Genomic DNA, 17621 nt, shown 5'->3' with positions numbered 1-17621 from the left:
TAAAAAAAAAAAAAAAAAAAAAAAAAAAAAAAATCTAAACATTCTATATAAAAAAAAAATAAAAAAAAACATATGTCCACATTCAGCAAAATTTTATTTTTTAAAGAAAAATCCTTACATCAACGTACCACATGTTTTTTAACTCTCCCCTTTTTGTGTCATAAATCAAATTATTTTATTGAATCAAAATCTTATCAAGTTCTCTATTCAAAATTTCAAATGCTGAACAAAGGCGACAATTTTTGACAAAGATAAAATAGAAATAGAATAAAATTTAGTTACAAAATTGGTTGTAGCCTAAGGCTACAACCTTTTATTAGATTATTTCTTCTTCTTATATCTTGCATACTTGCAAAATTTAAAAAAAAAAATTAAAGATTAATAGCTTTGTCATCAATAAATTATTTAAATTGTAAGTTTTTGTAGTTTAAAATTATGCATAAAATATAAACTTATAAATCATATAATAAATAATATCTAATTGATACAAAATTTGACATGTATATTAAGAGCATAAAAAACATACAATTCAATGATTAGATTTTCAAAATATATAATAATATTTATTTTATTGAGTAAGCCATCAACCTACACCCATCGCCTTCGACCCAGACCCATCGCCATGAACCCACGAACCCATCGCCTTCGACCCAGACCCATCGGCTTCGACCCAGACCCAGACCCATCGCCACAAACCCACGAACCCATCACGTTCGACCTTTGACCCAAACCCATCGCCATGAACCCACGAACTCATCACCTTCGACCCAAACCCATCGCCTTCGACTCACTTCACCGGCAACCTAGAGCCTTCGACTTCGCCGGAAACCCACGAAGCAATCTCTCTCTATGTGTGATTTTGATTTCTGTGTGATTTTGATTTTTGTTGTTGTTGTGGTGGTGTGGGTGGTGGTGTTTTGGTGGTTTTCCTGTTGTGTGGTAGTGGGTTTTGTGTGGGTGGTGGAGGAAAATAGTATTTTCAAAATGTTACCAAACGCATGAAAATATTTTTTACAACAATTTTCATAATGCATCCAAACACTTGAAAATATTTTCCTTTCTCGAAAAATAGGCTATTTTCCGGAAAATATTTTACGGGAACCAAACACAGCCTAAAAGACATATTATAATCTGACAAAGAATCCTTAAGCTTGACCAAAGGGAGTGTCACTTCTATAGTTCCATCTGTAATAGCTGCAGATTCTCCACTGGAAGAGTTCAAGGCACTGTTATTAAAAAAAAAAGAGACCCTACCAATGACACTCTAGGTGGGGCTTCCATCAATCTCTGGTATTCGAATAGCAGGGTATAGGCACCATCAACAATAACTTTCGTTTGCAGTTGCACCTTTTCAAAATAGTACTTGCTGTGTGTGTTCCAAGTGGCCCAGCGGTGACAGCCCAGACCTCAACTTCTCCACGTTCCAGCCAGTCCTGAAGTCCTCTAAGCAACAGAAAAATATCAGTAACCTCGTTTGGACACTTTTGCAGTCTACCCCTTACCAATGCCCATGCATTACGGGCAAAAGGGCATTCCCTGTCTTTAGCTGTTGTTTACAATAAACACAATCCACGCAGGGCCGGCTCAACAATTTTGGAGGCCTTAGGCGAAAATTTTAAGTGGATTCTTTTTTTAACTTTAAAGTCTAAATTTGTACAAATAAAAATTAATTTATTATTTGGTTCAATAAATTAGTATTACTATAATACAAATAAGTTGATATAATATACATCAAATAATTAATCAATGTGATAATTTATAATAATTGATAAAGTAAGAGTCTGCATTAAAAAAATGTGATAATTTATTAATTAGTATGGGGTCATGTGGGGGCCAACTTAGTTTAGGCCTTATGATGTGTTGGGGCTCGTGGACAAGACTGCACAGTGCTATGTGCATTGTACAGTCTTATCCTATCAAGTTATGTGCACTGTTGTTGTGCAGTATACTAGATTTTAAGATACAATGTGGTTTTTTTAATGCATTTTATTGACCAATAAAAATATCTAAAATATTTTTTTTTTGTAATTAAAATATATAGATAAATATATTATATATAAAATTTTTTTTTTTTACAAGTGCGGCCTTTTTTTATTTGGGGGCCTTAAGCAATTGCATCAATTGCTTATATGGTTCAGCCGGCCCTGAATCCACGTTAATTATTATTACACTTCAACTTATTTATTATTAAATATATTGTTTAAACTTTTAACTACAATTGTAAGGCAATCAATATCCACTTAACCAAAATGTAGTAGATATTCATATAAAAAAAAAAAGAAGTAGTAGATATTTTTTTTAAGGATAATTTTGGAGCCTTGATGGCAATAGGATTTAAAAGCAGGGTTGACCAACTTTGGATTGACATATGACGTGATCTAGGGAGGGTAATACAGAACTGCTAATATCTTTTTCACTTTTGGTCAATGGTTGCGATTAAATCCCTGTTGTGTTTTTAGGAGCTGTGTATTTCCATTAAAATAAAATAAAGGTTAATTAAATTTTAAATGTAAATATTTGTAGATAATCACTACTCTTTATCATCGGATTTACACATCAATTAGTTTTTAATGTAAATGGAGTTTGAATTCCATATTTTTTATTTGGCATAATATATATATATATATATATATATATATATATATATATATATATATATATATATATATCTATATCTGTATCTATTAAGAGGATTCAGAAAGTTGGTTATTGCTTTTTTTCCCTGTCAAAAATACTTCTAAATTAATTAACCAACAACTTAACAATGTGGTTAAAATAGTAAATTGGCAAAAGAAAGTAAGTCATTACTTTTTTTACTGTAAAAAATACCCCTACCTAAAACTTAAAAATTGGATTAAAATAGTAAATTGACAAAAATAATAAATCTTACTTCTACGTTGAAATGTCTTACTACTTCTAATGAACTCCTACTTTTACGTTGATTTAAATTTCTACTTTTACTCACTAACTTCTTACAAAATAGGATCACCTTCTTAATCTATACTACTATCTAAGCGGCTGCACGTGTTTAGACTAGATATAAAACTTGAGGATAACATAGTAAAAATACATCTTTAACTCTCACCTATAACCTTGCCTACAAAATAGGCAATATTTAATTTCCACGTTTGACTCCAAGCATTACTCACACCGGGAGAGGGAATAAGGTTCTTTTTTTAAAGAAACTTACAATGTTAAAAATTCAAAAAAAAAAAAAAAAAAAAAAAAAAAAAAAACCTCCTGCTCAACGTTTTCACTTTTCTTTCTTTAGTTTTTTTTTTCTTCCTTTATCAAGACTAATTTTTTTTCTTTGCATTTAAAAAAAAAAAAAAAAAACCTAACTTTTTTTTTCAATAATCGGTTTCCCTCAATCTCATCTCACGTTTTTTCCCCCTTAAATCTCCTTTTTTTTTTTTTCCAGAAAAAATACTAAAAAGTAGAAATCAATATATCCAAAAGAAATCCAAAAAAATTCAAATACCACATTGAAATTTCAAACCCACGTTCAGCTTCTATCAAAAAAAAAAACCCACGTTCAACTCTTCCTTAAAAAATTCTCAAAAAAAAAAAAAAAAAAAAACTTTTCCCTAAAAAAAAACCACTTTCAAATTTATCCAAAAAAAAAAAAAAAACCCTACTTTCAAATATTTAACAAAACTTTCAGATAACTATGGCTAATAAAAAAAAAAAAAATCTAGAGTTTTGATGAGTATTATGCATTTATTATGCATTTAACTCCAAGCATTACTCCACGTTTTCACTTTTCTTTCTTAACTTTTTTTTACTTTGCATAAAAAAAAAAGTTAACTTTTATNAAAAAGTAAAAAAATCAAAAAAAAAATAAAAAAAAAAAAAAAAAAAAAAAACCTCCTGCTCAACGTTTTCACTTTTCTTTCTTTAGTTTTTTTTTTCTTCCTTTATCAAGACTAATTTTTTTTCTTTGCATTTAAAAAAAAAAAAAAAAAACCTAACTTTTTTTTTCAATAATCGGTTTCCCTCAATCTCATCTCACGTTTTTTCCCCCTTAAATCTCCTTTTTTTTTTTTTCCAGAAAAAATACTAAAAAGTAGAAATCAATATATCCAAAAGAAATCCAAAAAAATTCAAATACCACATTGAAATTTCAAACCCACGTTCAGCTTCTATCAAAAAAAAAAACCCACGTTCAACTCTTCCTTAAAAATTCTCAAAAAAAAAAAAAAAAAAAAACTTTTCCCTAAAAAAAACCCACTTTCAAATTTATCCAAAAAAAAAAAAAAAAACCTACTTTCAAATATTTAACAAAACTTTCAGATAACTATGGCTAATAAAAAAAAAAAAAATCTAGAGTTTTGATGAGTATTATGCATTTATTATGCATTTAACTCCAAGCATTACTCCACGTTTTCACTTTTCTTTCTTAACTTTTTTTTACTTTGCATAAAAAAAAAAGTTAACTTTTTTTTTTTTTTTTTAAATTCTTTTCAATAACCGGTTTCCCTTAATCTCATCTCACGTTTGGTTTTTTTTTTTTTTTTTTTTTCCTTAAATCTCTTTTTTTTTTTTTTGAAGAAAAAAAAATACTAAAAAGTAGAAATCAATCATATCCAAAAGAAATCCAACAAATTTCAAATTCCACATTGAAACCCATGTTCAACTTCTATATATATATATATATATATATATATATAAAACCGCGTTCAAAACGGTAGGTACCACGTGATTAGATCAAATGCAACAAAACTTCTTTCTCTCTCTCTCATGCCTCTAGGACTTCTTTTCTCTTTCTTTCTTCTATCATTCATGCCTAGAAGCTTCTCTCTCACACAGTCCTCTTCAAACTCTTCTCTCTCCCTCTTTCACAATAGATTCATTTGGACTCTACCTCAAGGTTTTGAAATCTGAACCGTTCAATAAATCGTAAAAGGGAGATGTTTAAGGTTTTTGAGTTTGGACCAAGGTTGAATCGGAGTCGAACTGTGATGACGTCATAATTAATTTAATAATTAAATAAAATATAAAATGTAACAAATTTATAAAAAAATAAACAATATTGATCTAAAACTATAGAATATTTGCTCCAAAAAAAACATAGAATAGTAATCTCTTTCAAATATATTTTCACAACTTTTATATTTTAGTACTTTTAGGCCAAAAAAAATGTAACAAACCAAATAAAAAAAATGAGAACCTACTGCCACAATGCCATGAGCCAACAGATGTCATGTCTCATTTTTTTTTTTTTAATAAAGAAAAAAACACTTTACCTCACATCAGGGAACTATGCGGATGAGAGTGGAGTGCTTTTGGTTAGTTTTAGTTTGTTAGTGAGGGTGGGATCTGAAAGAGAGATTAGGGGCTGTTGGATTGTGGAATTATGATTCTAACTCTTGAGGTTAATGTGATTGACTGAGTTGGTGATGCGGTCTGGATTTGAGTGTGAAGACCAAAGTTTTCAGATTCGGACTGTTCATTAAATCGTAAAAAGGAGAAGTTTAAGGTTTTTGAAGTCGAACCGTGATGACATCATAATTAGTTTAATAATTATTTTAAATATATATAAAAAATTAAATTAATAAAAAATAGAAAAATGAACTAAAATAGTCCAAAACAAATATAGATAATATTTTTTATAACATAACTTTCATAATACAAACAAAAATTATTAAATTCTAAAAAAACAATAGCTATTAAGTTTCTAAATTATTTTTAAGTCATAACAAAATACACTTTAGTATCCAATAATTTTTATTTTATGAAACCTAATAAAATAATTAAGAGACAAATATATTTATTTGCTCATAGCTAAGCCCATTTGATTGTTAATTTTTTTTTTTTTTTCCGAAGCCCATTTAAATAGTCAATGTTCACCACTACATCTACTAAAGCATTGTACTTTGAGAGCATTACACGTACTAAAACGTATTCAAATGCTAAAGGAAGTGCTTGACAGCAAGCAGGCATTACATGGAGCTCTTATTTGATCAAAATTTAAAAGCTTTTAATATTTCCAAGGCTATGCAGCTAGTGTCAGTGTACTGTATACACGTGGAGAGCTTAGGAAGCTTTCTATAATTCCAATGCTAGTCAGCTAGTGTAAATGCTAGGCAGCTAGTCAGCTAGTGTAAATGCTAGGCAGCTAGTGTCAGTCAGAGTAGTCATAACAAATACAAAGAAAGAGAAAGTGAGAAACCAGACCACATGCATAACAAAGTTCAGCAAAAAAATGAGAGGGAAACGGAGAGAGAATAAGAAGAAAAAAAGAAAGTAGGGATGGCAAAATGTACCCGACCCGCGGGTACCCGGCCCGGCCCGATCCTAATGGGTCGGGTTTTACCCGACCCGTTTAACATTAGGGTCGGGTCTGGGTTTTCATTAAAAAAAACCCGAAGCGGGTTCGGGTCGGGTCCGGGTATTAGGCATACCCGACCCGAACCCGACCCGTATATATAATATTAAAAATCTTTTTTTTAAAAAAATTCTTTTCAATAACCGGTTTGCCTTAATCTCATCTCACGTTTGGTTTTTTTTTTTTTTTTTGAAGAAAAAAATATACTAAAAAGTAGAAATCAATCATATCCAAAAGAAATCCAACAAATTTCAAATTCCACATTGAAACCCACGTTCAGCTTCTATAAAAATAAATAAATAAATAAATAAAAAACCAAGTTCAAAACGGTAGGTACCACGTGATTAGATCTAATGCAACAAAACTTCTTTCTCTCTCTCATGCCTCTAGGACTTCTTTTCTCTTTCTTTCTTCTATCATTCATGCCTAGAAGCTTCTCTCTCACACAGAGTCCTCTTCAAACTCTTCTCTCTCCCTCTTTCACAATAGATTCATTTGGACTCTACCTCAAGGTTTTGAAATCCGGACCGTTCAATAAACTGTAAAAGGGAAAGGTTTAAGGTTTTTAAGTTTAGACCAAGGTCGAACCGGAGTTGAACTGTGATGACGTCATAATTAACATAATAATTAAATAAAATAAAAATGTAACAAATTTATAAAAAATAAACAATATTGATCTAAAAATATAGAATATTTGCTCAAAAAAACATAGAATAGTAATCTCTTTCAAATATATTTTCACAACTTTTATATTTTAATACTTTTGGGCCAAAAAAATGTAACAAACCAAATATAAAAAAAAATGAAACCTACTGCCACAATGCCATGAGCCAACAGATGTCATGTCTCATTTTTTTTTTTTTTTAATAAAGAAAAAAACACTTTACCCCAAATTAGGGAACTATGAGGATGAGAGTGGAGGGCTTTTGGTTAGTTTTAGTTTGTTGGTGAGGGTGAGATCTGAAAGAGAGATTAGGGGCTGTTCCGGCTCTTAATAAATTAATAAAAAATAGAAAAATTAACTAAAATATTCCAAAACAAATATAGATAATATCTTTTATAACAGAACTTTTATAATACAAATAAAAATTATTAAATTCTAAAAAAAATAGCTATTGAGTTTTTAAATTATTTTTAAGTCATAACAAAATATACTTTAATACCTAATAATTTTTATTTTATAAAACCTAATAAAATAATTAAGAGACAAATAAATTTATTTGCCCAGCCAAGCCCATTTGACTGTCAATCTTTTTTTTTCCAAGCCATTTGTACTAAAGCATTATACTTTGAGAGCATTATACGTACTAAAGCGTAATCAAATACTAAAAAGGAGGTGCTTGACAGCAAAGAGGCACTATATGTACTGGGGACTGGGGAGCTCTTCTTTGTTCAAAATTTAAAAGCTTTCAATATTTGCAAGGCTATGCAGCTAGTGTCAGTGTACTGTATACACGTGGAGAGCTGAGAAAGCTTTCTATAATTCCAATACTAGACAGCTAGTGTCACTCAAAGTAGTCGTAACAAATACAAAGAAAGAGAAAGTGAGAAACCAGACCACATGCATAACAAAATTCAGCGAAAAAATGAGAGGGAAACGGACAGAGAAGAAGAAGAAAAAAAAAGAAAAAAAAAAAAGAAGCAGCAGTGGCTTCTAGGCGCCACCCCGCTTCGTCGTTGTCTAAAACATTAATTGTCCTTCGCCTCGCGTCTGGCATTAAATATGGAGCTCGCTTCATCCTCCTCAGTCTTTGCACCATCTTCATCATCCTCCTCTAACGACGTTACTGCACCTAATGTAAGTGTTTAATGTTTCTGTTAAATTCAAAAATGGTATGTTTACCGTTACTGAAATTTGTTCATTGTTGCTGTTGCTCTTGATGTTGGACACGTTTTTCCTCCATGCCCTTCTAACTGTTCATATATGTATAATTTCTGAAATGGGCTTCCTGAAGCTAATAAAGGTCTAAACTGGTTGCTTGCTTCCCTGCAATTAATTTTTAATTGTGATTCTAGATTTGGTTTTTTTTCCCATGCTGTATGTAACTTGTCTGCAAAAGAATGTCTTCAAAATATACCTGTAATAACTGCTTTGAGTTAATCTTCACTCTGTGTTGCTCTGGATGCATCGCTTTCTTTTATACATAACTGGGTTAGACCATAAGGTTAGGTTCAAGTTGAGAAATCATAAAACAAATATTTAGGGCTGAACTGTGTATGCCCTATTAGATGGCAGACCCATCCGCTGCTGAGGATTTGAAGTTATTATGGCCTGCACCAGTAGAAAAGCAGTTTATTGATCTTTTGTTGGAAGAAAAAGATAAAGGGAACATTCCTAATGCGAAAATGAAGAAAAAACATTGGCCATTTGTCACAGAGGTGTTTATCCAACGAACCGGAAATCGCTATAGCCTCGAGCAAATAACAGAAAAATTTAAATGGCTTAAAAAGAGATACATTGCGTTTTCCCAACTAATTGGTATAACCGAAATGGAATGGGATCCTGATACCAATACCGTCACATGTAGTGACGAGGCATGGTCAGATGTAATGAAGGTGAGTGTTATACATTTAATTAGTTTCCACGCCGTTCATTCTTTAAATTCTTCATGTAAACAATCCCATATATATCAGTGTCTCTAATCCCATGTATACCACATATTGTCTGTTTCTAGTTGAACCCTAGGTGCAACGACTTTCATAAAAAGGGGCTGGACCACTATGAATTGCTAAGACAGCTCTTCCACACGGTTGCACAAACATCCTCTGCCCAACACGTCAGTGCTGATGATGTGGATGAGCAAGGCAGCAACCCAAAAGGGAAGCAGCCAGCTCACTCCGGCACCTCAACCGGGAAGAAGAGGAAAGCAGGGTCCCTAGCCACTGAAAGTCGAAAAACTGTTGAATCTGCCCAAGTTCCTGATCCCTACTCAATGGCAAAGGCCACGAAAATTTTGAACTCTATGTCTGATTTTAATAATGAAACCTTTTACAAGGCCCTTACAAATTAGAAAAGTTTGAATGGAGGCAAGTTTTCATCAACTTGAATCAAGACACACGACGGGGCTGGATCGAGTATCTGCTGACTAAGGACTAGTTTATCCTAGGGGAGTTGGTGAAGGAAGGGGAGGACATTGTATTGTGCTAAGGAACAATTATGTTATTATATTTGAATATGTATGTTAATGACTATACTATTTGGTGGTTTGTTATGTTTATTACCTACTCTTGTTACAAACAGTCTATGTTGCTGACTTATTATTGTATAAAAAAACTTGTGACTTATCTTTTAATGCGCTATATCTGCAAATTGTAAGCCCCTCCCCTTTTTCTTTTGTTCTTTATTTATTTCTTTGAAGTGTGTTGGGTTTTTTTTTTGTTTGATTAGAAGGTTTTAGGATTGGTGGTTTACTGTTCCCGGCTATTATAGTGTTCTGGGTTTTGAGCATCAAATCAAATTTTAGGGCTTTTGCTTAAAAGAAAGGAAAAAAAATTGAAACTTGTTTGGTGCTTGTATTGACTCAGAATGTTACTTTTTGTATCTCATTGAAAGTGTAAGTTTTGGATTTGGGGTGGACAACTTAAGTGAATTGCTGTTTAAGGTGGAAAAAATGTATTCAAAATTAAGAATTTTGGCCAAAATTCTGTGTCCTTATTTTTCATTGTCTATGTTTATTAAGTTAGTAATTTTTTTGTAGAAATAGTTGGAAGTTTGAGATTGTTTGAGATTCCTTTCTAGTTGGAAGTTTGAATGATTAAAAATGAATAATTACTCAACAACAAACTACAAAAATGAATAATCTTTCTAGTTGGTGATTTTTAAATTCCTTTATATGGATTTCGTTCTCTCAGATTCAATTCTGTTTGTTTCTATAAAACATAGTAGAGAATAACAAATGACAGAGGGAGGGATGGAGAGCTATAACTAATTGGAATAAAAAATGGGTAGGTAACTGAATATAGTTATCTAAGTTAAGGGAACGGAAAAAGGTAGATGAAGACCAAAAATCACATTACTAGAAGTAATAAAAAAGGACATGTCAACTTAGAGAGTAACAGAGATTATGTCTTTAGATAGAGTAGATTGGAGACAAAGAATACATATGAGTGACCCTAACTAATATATTGAGGATCCATAGCCAGCCCCAAAATTTTGGGACTAAGGCTTTGTTTGTTGGTGTTGTAGGCAACTGAATATTGTTCATTGGTAGGTTTTATGGGAGATTTTTTGATGCTTGGCAATGTTCTTAGGATATAAGAAATACATTTGAAAAGGTAACTTAACGTTTAATAATATCTAAAATAAATTTTGATTCTTTTTTTTGGAGGGTAATAAATCTGGAGTTTGATTTAGGTATCTTGATATATAAATTGAAGCCATTTGTCTTGTCATTGTCAAAAGATGATGTTTAAGCATCTTAACTTTGTTTCAGCATCTATTTCTGCTTGCTGGAGCATGATACAATTTGCTTTTAATGTTGATAAGTCTTGAAATCTGAATTGTTTTGTGCATTCCTCATTCCCTACGTGGCTTAATGGATGTTTGTTTTCTGCTCTTTTTTTTTTTATTCTTTCCTCTTTTTGGGTTCCACACGGGTCAAATCAATTAAAATAATCCCAGAAATGTCTTTGGATATTTTCTTACAATCATTGCAGTGCAGAAGCACTTGATAATCACTTGACTACTGTTCAGTGGGACCATGAACTGAGGTCACAAATAGAAGAAAGAAAAATAAGAAGTGATGCATCTTATGAAGAGGCCAAAAGAAAGGAATAGGCTTCCCATGAAGAAAAACTACGCCAGGAAAAAGCTAAAGCAGAATCTGAGGTTTGTTGGCTTGACCTTTCTGTTCTTTGATGTTTTTTCTGCTAAACATTTTGATATTAGTTCTTTCAAGCCTCCTCTATTCATGTTACTCCTGTAGATATCCTTTGAAATGCACGCAGAATTATCTTGACAGCTCTTGGATTATGAGCAAACTGGAACTCCTTTGGTGCTTCCCATGCCTTTTTTGCTTTTTGGGGCTACATTTTTGCACTTCATGCAAATGCTTTCCATTAGACTACACAAGACTTTGCTATTCCATTTCTTCGTTAGATGCATTTTGTTTTCCACTATTTCTAATTGGGTTTCTGGTCACGTGGTGCCCTTCCTGGTCAGTTCCCTATTGTGACAAAGTACTTCTGGTATAGCTATTGGCATTTCAGGGCTGATTCCATCATCCTTCTAAGTAATAAAAATATTTTGGAATGCAGGCCAGACTTGAGGAAGCAAAAAGAGCTGCTTTGGAAGCTGAGAGAAGAGCCACAAAAGAAGCTGCAGAAAGGCTAACTAGTGAAACCTCAACAAGAGTTGTTGCTAGGGTGGCACAAGAAGATGTCGGACTTCAAATGAATGCCAATGCAGGAACTTCAAGTAAATATTTTGAATTCTTGATGGATTTGATTATAACATGCTTTGTGTTTGTTGTTTAGTGACTTGTCTCATTTAATATTTTTCCCTCATCAATTGGCAACGTGATGATAGGTAAAGTACTTTGGGCTGCAGAAAGTAATCTAAATTTTGAACAGGCAAGACTACACAAATTTAAAGAGGTAGATGAAAGAAACCAGGCTTTGAGGTTGACTTACAATAAGGTATTGCTGACACTACAGGGATTAAATTTTGAAAAACTGGAATTAGTATATATATTTTCCTAAATTTTATTTGGGCCTTATATATTGAAAAGGCTAACGTAATTACTTATTACTCACCTAGATACTGTTATTGTAGATTAGAATTCTGATTTTGTGTCTGTTATTTTATTGAAGTCTAAGTTATAGGCTATGTGACTTGCTTCCTTTATATCGGTAGGTGATGTGGTCTTATTTTTTGTTAGGATTTGAGCAGCTATGAAAAGCTTATTAAAAGGTCGATAAATCAAATACGTAGGTCAACGAAAGTTGTCAGGTGAGATAGATTTGATTATTGCTGCATTCTAGCGAAACGTTTAATTATCAATGAATTTCTTTTTGGTTTGTCTTTATTATCTGTACTACTTTATCTAAATTTTTTTATCATGATGAGTATTATAATGGCATCAATGTTTTCACTTCACCCCCAGTGAATTGCAGCATGTCACNTATATATATATATATAAATAAATAAATAAATAAAACCCTCGAATAATGATTTTTTTAAGAGATAATTACAATATGTTGCTAATTTACAGCTCGAAACTTTTTCCTCTAGTTCCCCAAGCACTTTGAGCATGAGGATGTGCCAATTTAGTTATAAGGCATTTGCCAATGATTCTTTAAATATAGAACAACATAGTATACCACTGAATGTGTTTAGATACCACTTATTTTGCTGAAACTAAAAAATTATTGTTAAAAATACTGTAGATAAATGTAAAAGTTAGTTGAAATAGTACAATGAAGCATATAAATAGTGCAAAAAATATAGTGAGGTCTATGAATAGTAGCAAAAATAAGTTAAATAGTGAAATAATTTTAATTTTTCATTTCAATCCAACTACACACTGGATTATAAAAATCTTTAATAGAGAGCTAATTAATAACTTAAGAAATTTGGTTGAGCTCAAAATTGATAATTGGATAATCATCAGAAAATGAAGATCTTACCACCAATACAGGAAGATGAGAAAACATACCCTATTTTGGCTGAGTGGGTTCCAAAGCTAGTGGGACCCATTAGCTGTGAGTGTGAGTAATTACACAAGCGAAACATGATGTATTATCTCATAGGAACAATTTATCCATGTACAACTTCCAAGAAATTTCCAACGACATGCCCATTTGCCATGTTGGTAATTTGGGGTCAATGTCCTAGTCCTAGGCCAAGGCCAAATTTAATTCTATTCAGTAAGTCTATTGCTAGGTACAAATTATTATTAGACTAGTGGTCATAACTCATAAGTTTGTTGTGGTATCTTCTTTTTGTGGGATTTGGTTAATAATGCATGGTATATATAGTTCGTTAATATCATCAATTAGGCCGTTGCATTTATATGCCGAAATCCAACACAGTTGTATGTATTATTATACTACAAAATCATTGTCAAATCAAGTTTTTTTATTTTTTATTTTTTTTTATAGGAATTAGGATCACTGTCAAATCAAGTTAACCGCGTTTTATTTGCACACATATTATGATAGTAACCATCGCTATTTTTTATATATAAGAAAATCATAAGTTTATTGAAACGAAAATAAAAACAGATTTCATTATGTATGGATTTTCCTTAATTCAAGTTGCATATGAATTAATGTTCTTGGCATACTGAGTCAAAATATAAGCTGAGCAATTGCCCTGTTTCTTTACATGAAAAAATTATACCCTTCTAAATTCATACAGCTTCTAGTGAATTCCTTCAATAATGTTGGCAATAACAAAATGGAGGTTCACTAGACCCTATCAAAGCAAAATTACAATATGTGAGTCACTCTCCACAACCACACCGCTGCTATTTAATTTGTGTTTAAAAAACTGATACTAGTAAGAAATTGACTTTAGTAACAATAAATTAATAATAATATTTTTAACTTTATTTGTGATGGAGATAAAACCTCGAATTTACGAGGCACTTGCACCCTAACATATATATTTACAAAACTGCAAACCTGCACGCACAGGCTTAGTGAAGTTTTAAAGAAATTATATATGCAATCTCCTATATCATTGAAAGTTTAGGCTATGTTTGGTAATCGTTTTTGTTTTCTATTTTCAAAATTTTGTTTTTGGGAATATAAAGAAAAAAAAATTTTATTGTATTTTTTAAATAAAAAACATGTTTGGTTAGTTAAAATTAAAAAGATAGTTTTTTAAAGAAAAAATAAAAAATACTAAAATATGTTGTTACTAAGGATTTGAACTCTAATACTAACTCATTAAATGATACAGATTCATTAAATTAAATACGTGTTTTCATTGATTTTTGAAAATTAGAAATTGAAAACAGCATTTTGTATGTTTTCAGTTTCCTTCACAAATTGAGTTTTGAGAACAGTTTTTATTTTCTGTCCATTTTTGGTTGCCAAACAAGCTTTTTAGTCTCAAAAATAGAAAATTATTTTTGAAAACAAAAAATATGAAGAAAAAACAGTTACCAAACATACCCTTAGTTTTTTTTTTTTTTTTTTTCATGAACGAAAATGGGAATAGGGGCTACTTGAGTTAGCGTCTAACATTTGGGCGTGACTATAGTGACACGTTACTCACTGGACTCGAGCCTGCAAGCGCAGGAAATTTGGATGAGTCATAGCTATACACCCAGCCCTATCGAGAACGCTAATGAACATGACTATAGAACATGAAATTATTTCTCAGGCACTTTCTATTACAGGATTCAAACTTGAGACCTCCACCTCCCAAACCGTTAAGACTAATTAACCCTCAAGACTAAACTAATTAGTCCATAGCTGCTGTATCATAGTCAATTTTGTAAAGCTACCACCCTCACATAGCAATAGTGCCAATTAATTTAGATATTAGCTCACATTATTAGAAACTGAATCAAACGATTATTTATTTATTTTTTTGTCTACTAACACATTACCAGATTTTGGAGTCCACGGTTGAAACCCCCCTCCCCAGTTATTGAATGATAAATTTTTTTTTAAAAAAAAAAAATTGCAAACCCATCAAATTCTTAGGAATTAATATTATAAAAATGATTTTATTTTTAAGTACATGGAAAGCAATATAATCATATATATATATATATATATTGTGAGTTGTGAGGCGTAGTAATGGGGTTGGAACTTGGAAGAGGTCAAACAAATAATATATGCATGTGAGAAGCCAGGATGTTTCTAATATCTCATTCTCATCTCATGCATATATATTAGCTGTTTCCAATTCCTTACGTTGTATACCTAATAATGTCAACCTTTCTTGGGTATAAAGTCAAACTTTCTAGTTAAATATCCAATCTTTCTCATATTCAACTTTTAAACAGCGGTGATTAGACAAATAATATTACCATTTATTTTTCTATATTGCACTTTGCACGAAACAAGGGAGTCAATTTCACAAATTTCTTTCCTGTACCCAAAAAAAGAGAAAAAAAAGAAAAAGATTCATCTCTATTTTTTACTAATTAATGTTTGTGTACGTACGTAGTTACATATCACACCATGGATGCTAAATAATAATAATAATAGGTAAACCTAAGAGGAACTTAAATTAGAATTTTAATTTTGCGTCGTGTGTTGTAAATTATTTATTCTCAAAGAGTTTTATTTCTTAATTTCAAATGTGGGATCACATCATAAATATTTATCCAAGTGAATTATTAAGTACAAAAACCAAAGAGTCTAGAATAAATGAATCGTAAAAAAAAAATGCTTCACAATAAAAAATAAAAAATAAAATAGACAATTTACATTTTATACCTAATAATATCTTTACAAATTTTTTTTAGAGAGTTAACAAAATATAAAAATGACTATCAATAATATTTCAATTATATATATAGGAATTATATTATGTATCTTATTATATATTTTTAAGTATATTCATGCATATGTATAAGGTTACAAGCTAGTTTTAGTGAATAGTAGAGTAACGGAGTTGTTCTTCCATGGAATAAAGGGACGGAATAGATTATATAAATATAGGAGCGAAACAATCAATTTTTTAATATTGTAAGAGATCAAAGAATTTTCAAATAAACTAGTACTATCATTTTTTGTTCCAAAAGCAACTATAGGAATGAATGAAATCCCAACTATCTTTGAGTACTATTCATAGATAGAATATCAATATAATATTTTCGCGTAGAAAGATTTGTTTAGATGAATCCCTACCCCCTAGCTTTGCTAGTGATTTTAAGTTACTAGTATATACTATATACATGAGTACTGGATAAAATGCTAAGGACAATTATTGGTTTACATTTACTGTTCATGTAAGTTTTATATATTTGCATGAATAGTGTACAATATTATACACATTAATTAGTTTAGTTTATAATGTAAATATTGCCCAAAACAATGGAATGTGTTAAAGTCATATTTTTAATGTAACTGGCATATCCTATGACAAAACACACTTGTGGGGCCAGTTATATAAGGTGGTATTGGTAAGTTTGCAGGGAATGGGCTTGTGGCCCAATGGCCCAATCAGAGGACAGCAATCCGTCTGAGGATGATTTAATAAAAACATGATACGACTAATATAAGAAGGAGAGCCAAGGATTGCACATGAGAATCCAAAATGTGTCCGAGGATAAGATTCATCTCGGAACGATAGTCTGAGGTGGATGTAACTATCTGATTACCCTAGGTAGTCCATAAGGTTGAATTATAATTGAGAAACGGATATGGGATAGTTCAGGCAATAAATATCTTCTGACGTTGCTACCTCCACATTAAATGCTTCCTAACTAACTCTCTGGCCGCATTAATATGGAGGTGATATTTGAACAGTGATCAATCAGCCTTATAATGGCTGGTTTAGGATTTTAGAGAGGGGGGGATGGGGTAGAAAGGAGTTCCCATGATAGAACCTACACGTGTACGGCGAAAACAAGGGGAGGAGCGTAGTATATAACATAAAGAGGAACAACATTGTAAGGAGGATGAGAAAAAAAAAGGAACCAGAGAAAGAGAGGCTTTTTCCTATCATTTAGAGCTAGTTCTTTCACCCACTCTCTAAAAATTTATTGTTTGGGCTTGTTGGACCGTTTTTCCTTTTGATTTCAGAAAGCTTTTCCAAATTGAGTCCCTACAACACTTTATTTGTATTTGAATAGATCTAAGTGGGTTTAAAATAATCATTTCAAGTGGTTATTTATTTATTTATTGAAGACATGTAAATTTCTCAAGAAACAATATAAGAAAAGTTGAAATAGGTGTGGGTTCAAGTGCCTGCGACAAGTGGTTTCTTCATGGGAAGTACGCCTTGGCCTAGGGTGGACTGGGTAGAGGATATAAATAAATCACTATCTAGATTAGGGCCAGGAACCATATGTATAATGCCCTTGTGGAAGGATTGATCTTTACTAGAGTATGTGTCCAGAGTTTAGGTATGGGGATGGGAATGTCTTAGGCACCCAACCCCACCCAACTCGTAAGTTAGTCTCCACTCATTGTGTTCTAAATCCTAATTTCATTAAAGGGTTTTCTAATATGCTAATCAACATAGCATCCCAAAACCTTGACATTCATCTATCGCATATATCCAAGGGCAGCAAGTATATCACAAGGCAGTAACATCAAACATCATTGAATGCATATCCAAACAAAATAAGACATCAACGCATCATGGAATCAACCAAGCATCTTT

At 31.6% G+C, this 17621-nt stretch overlaps 1 protein-coding gene across 3 annotated transcripts; it reads left to right on the top strand.

Annotated features, from left to right (window-relative positions):
• Positions 1-7999: 7999 nt before the first annotated feature.
• LOC112025778 (L10-interacting MYB domain-containing protein) lies at positions 8000-12450 on the top strand. 3 transcript variants are annotated; one of them, XR_010623924.1, is made up of 5 exons: positions 8024-8126; positions 10985-11156; positions 11585-11744; positions 11856-11965; positions 12208-12450. XR_010623924.1 is itself a non-coding variant. In XM_065760737.1 (3 exons), the coding sequence occupies exons 1-3, from the start codon at positions 8052-8054 to the stop codon at positions 9337-9339; spliced, it is 738 nt and encodes a 245-aa protein (XP_065616809.1). In that variant the 5' UTR covers positions 8000-8051; the 3' UTR covers positions 9340-9628. The 3 variants fall into 3 exon arrangements, 1 of the variants encoding a protein (XP_065616809.1); XR_010623923.1 differs by having other exon boundaries at positions 8023-8126; positions 10985-11744; XM_065760737.1 differs by lacking the exons at positions 10985-11156; positions 11585-11744; positions 11856-11965; positions 12208-12450 and adding exons at positions 8558-8884; positions 9004-9628 and having other exon boundaries at positions 8000-8126.
• Positions 12451-17621: the final 5171 nt, after the last annotated feature.

Source organism: Quercus suber, unplaced genomic scaffold (genome assembly GCF_002906115.3).
Source record: "Quercus suber isolate HL8 unplaced genomic scaffold, Cork oak 2.0 scaffold_379, whole genome shotgun sequence".
Taxonomy (NCBI): Eukaryota; Viridiplantae; Streptophyta; class Magnoliopsida; order Fagales; family Fagaceae; genus Quercus; species Quercus suber.
This window is presented reverse-complemented; position numbering and strand designations above follow the sequence as displayed.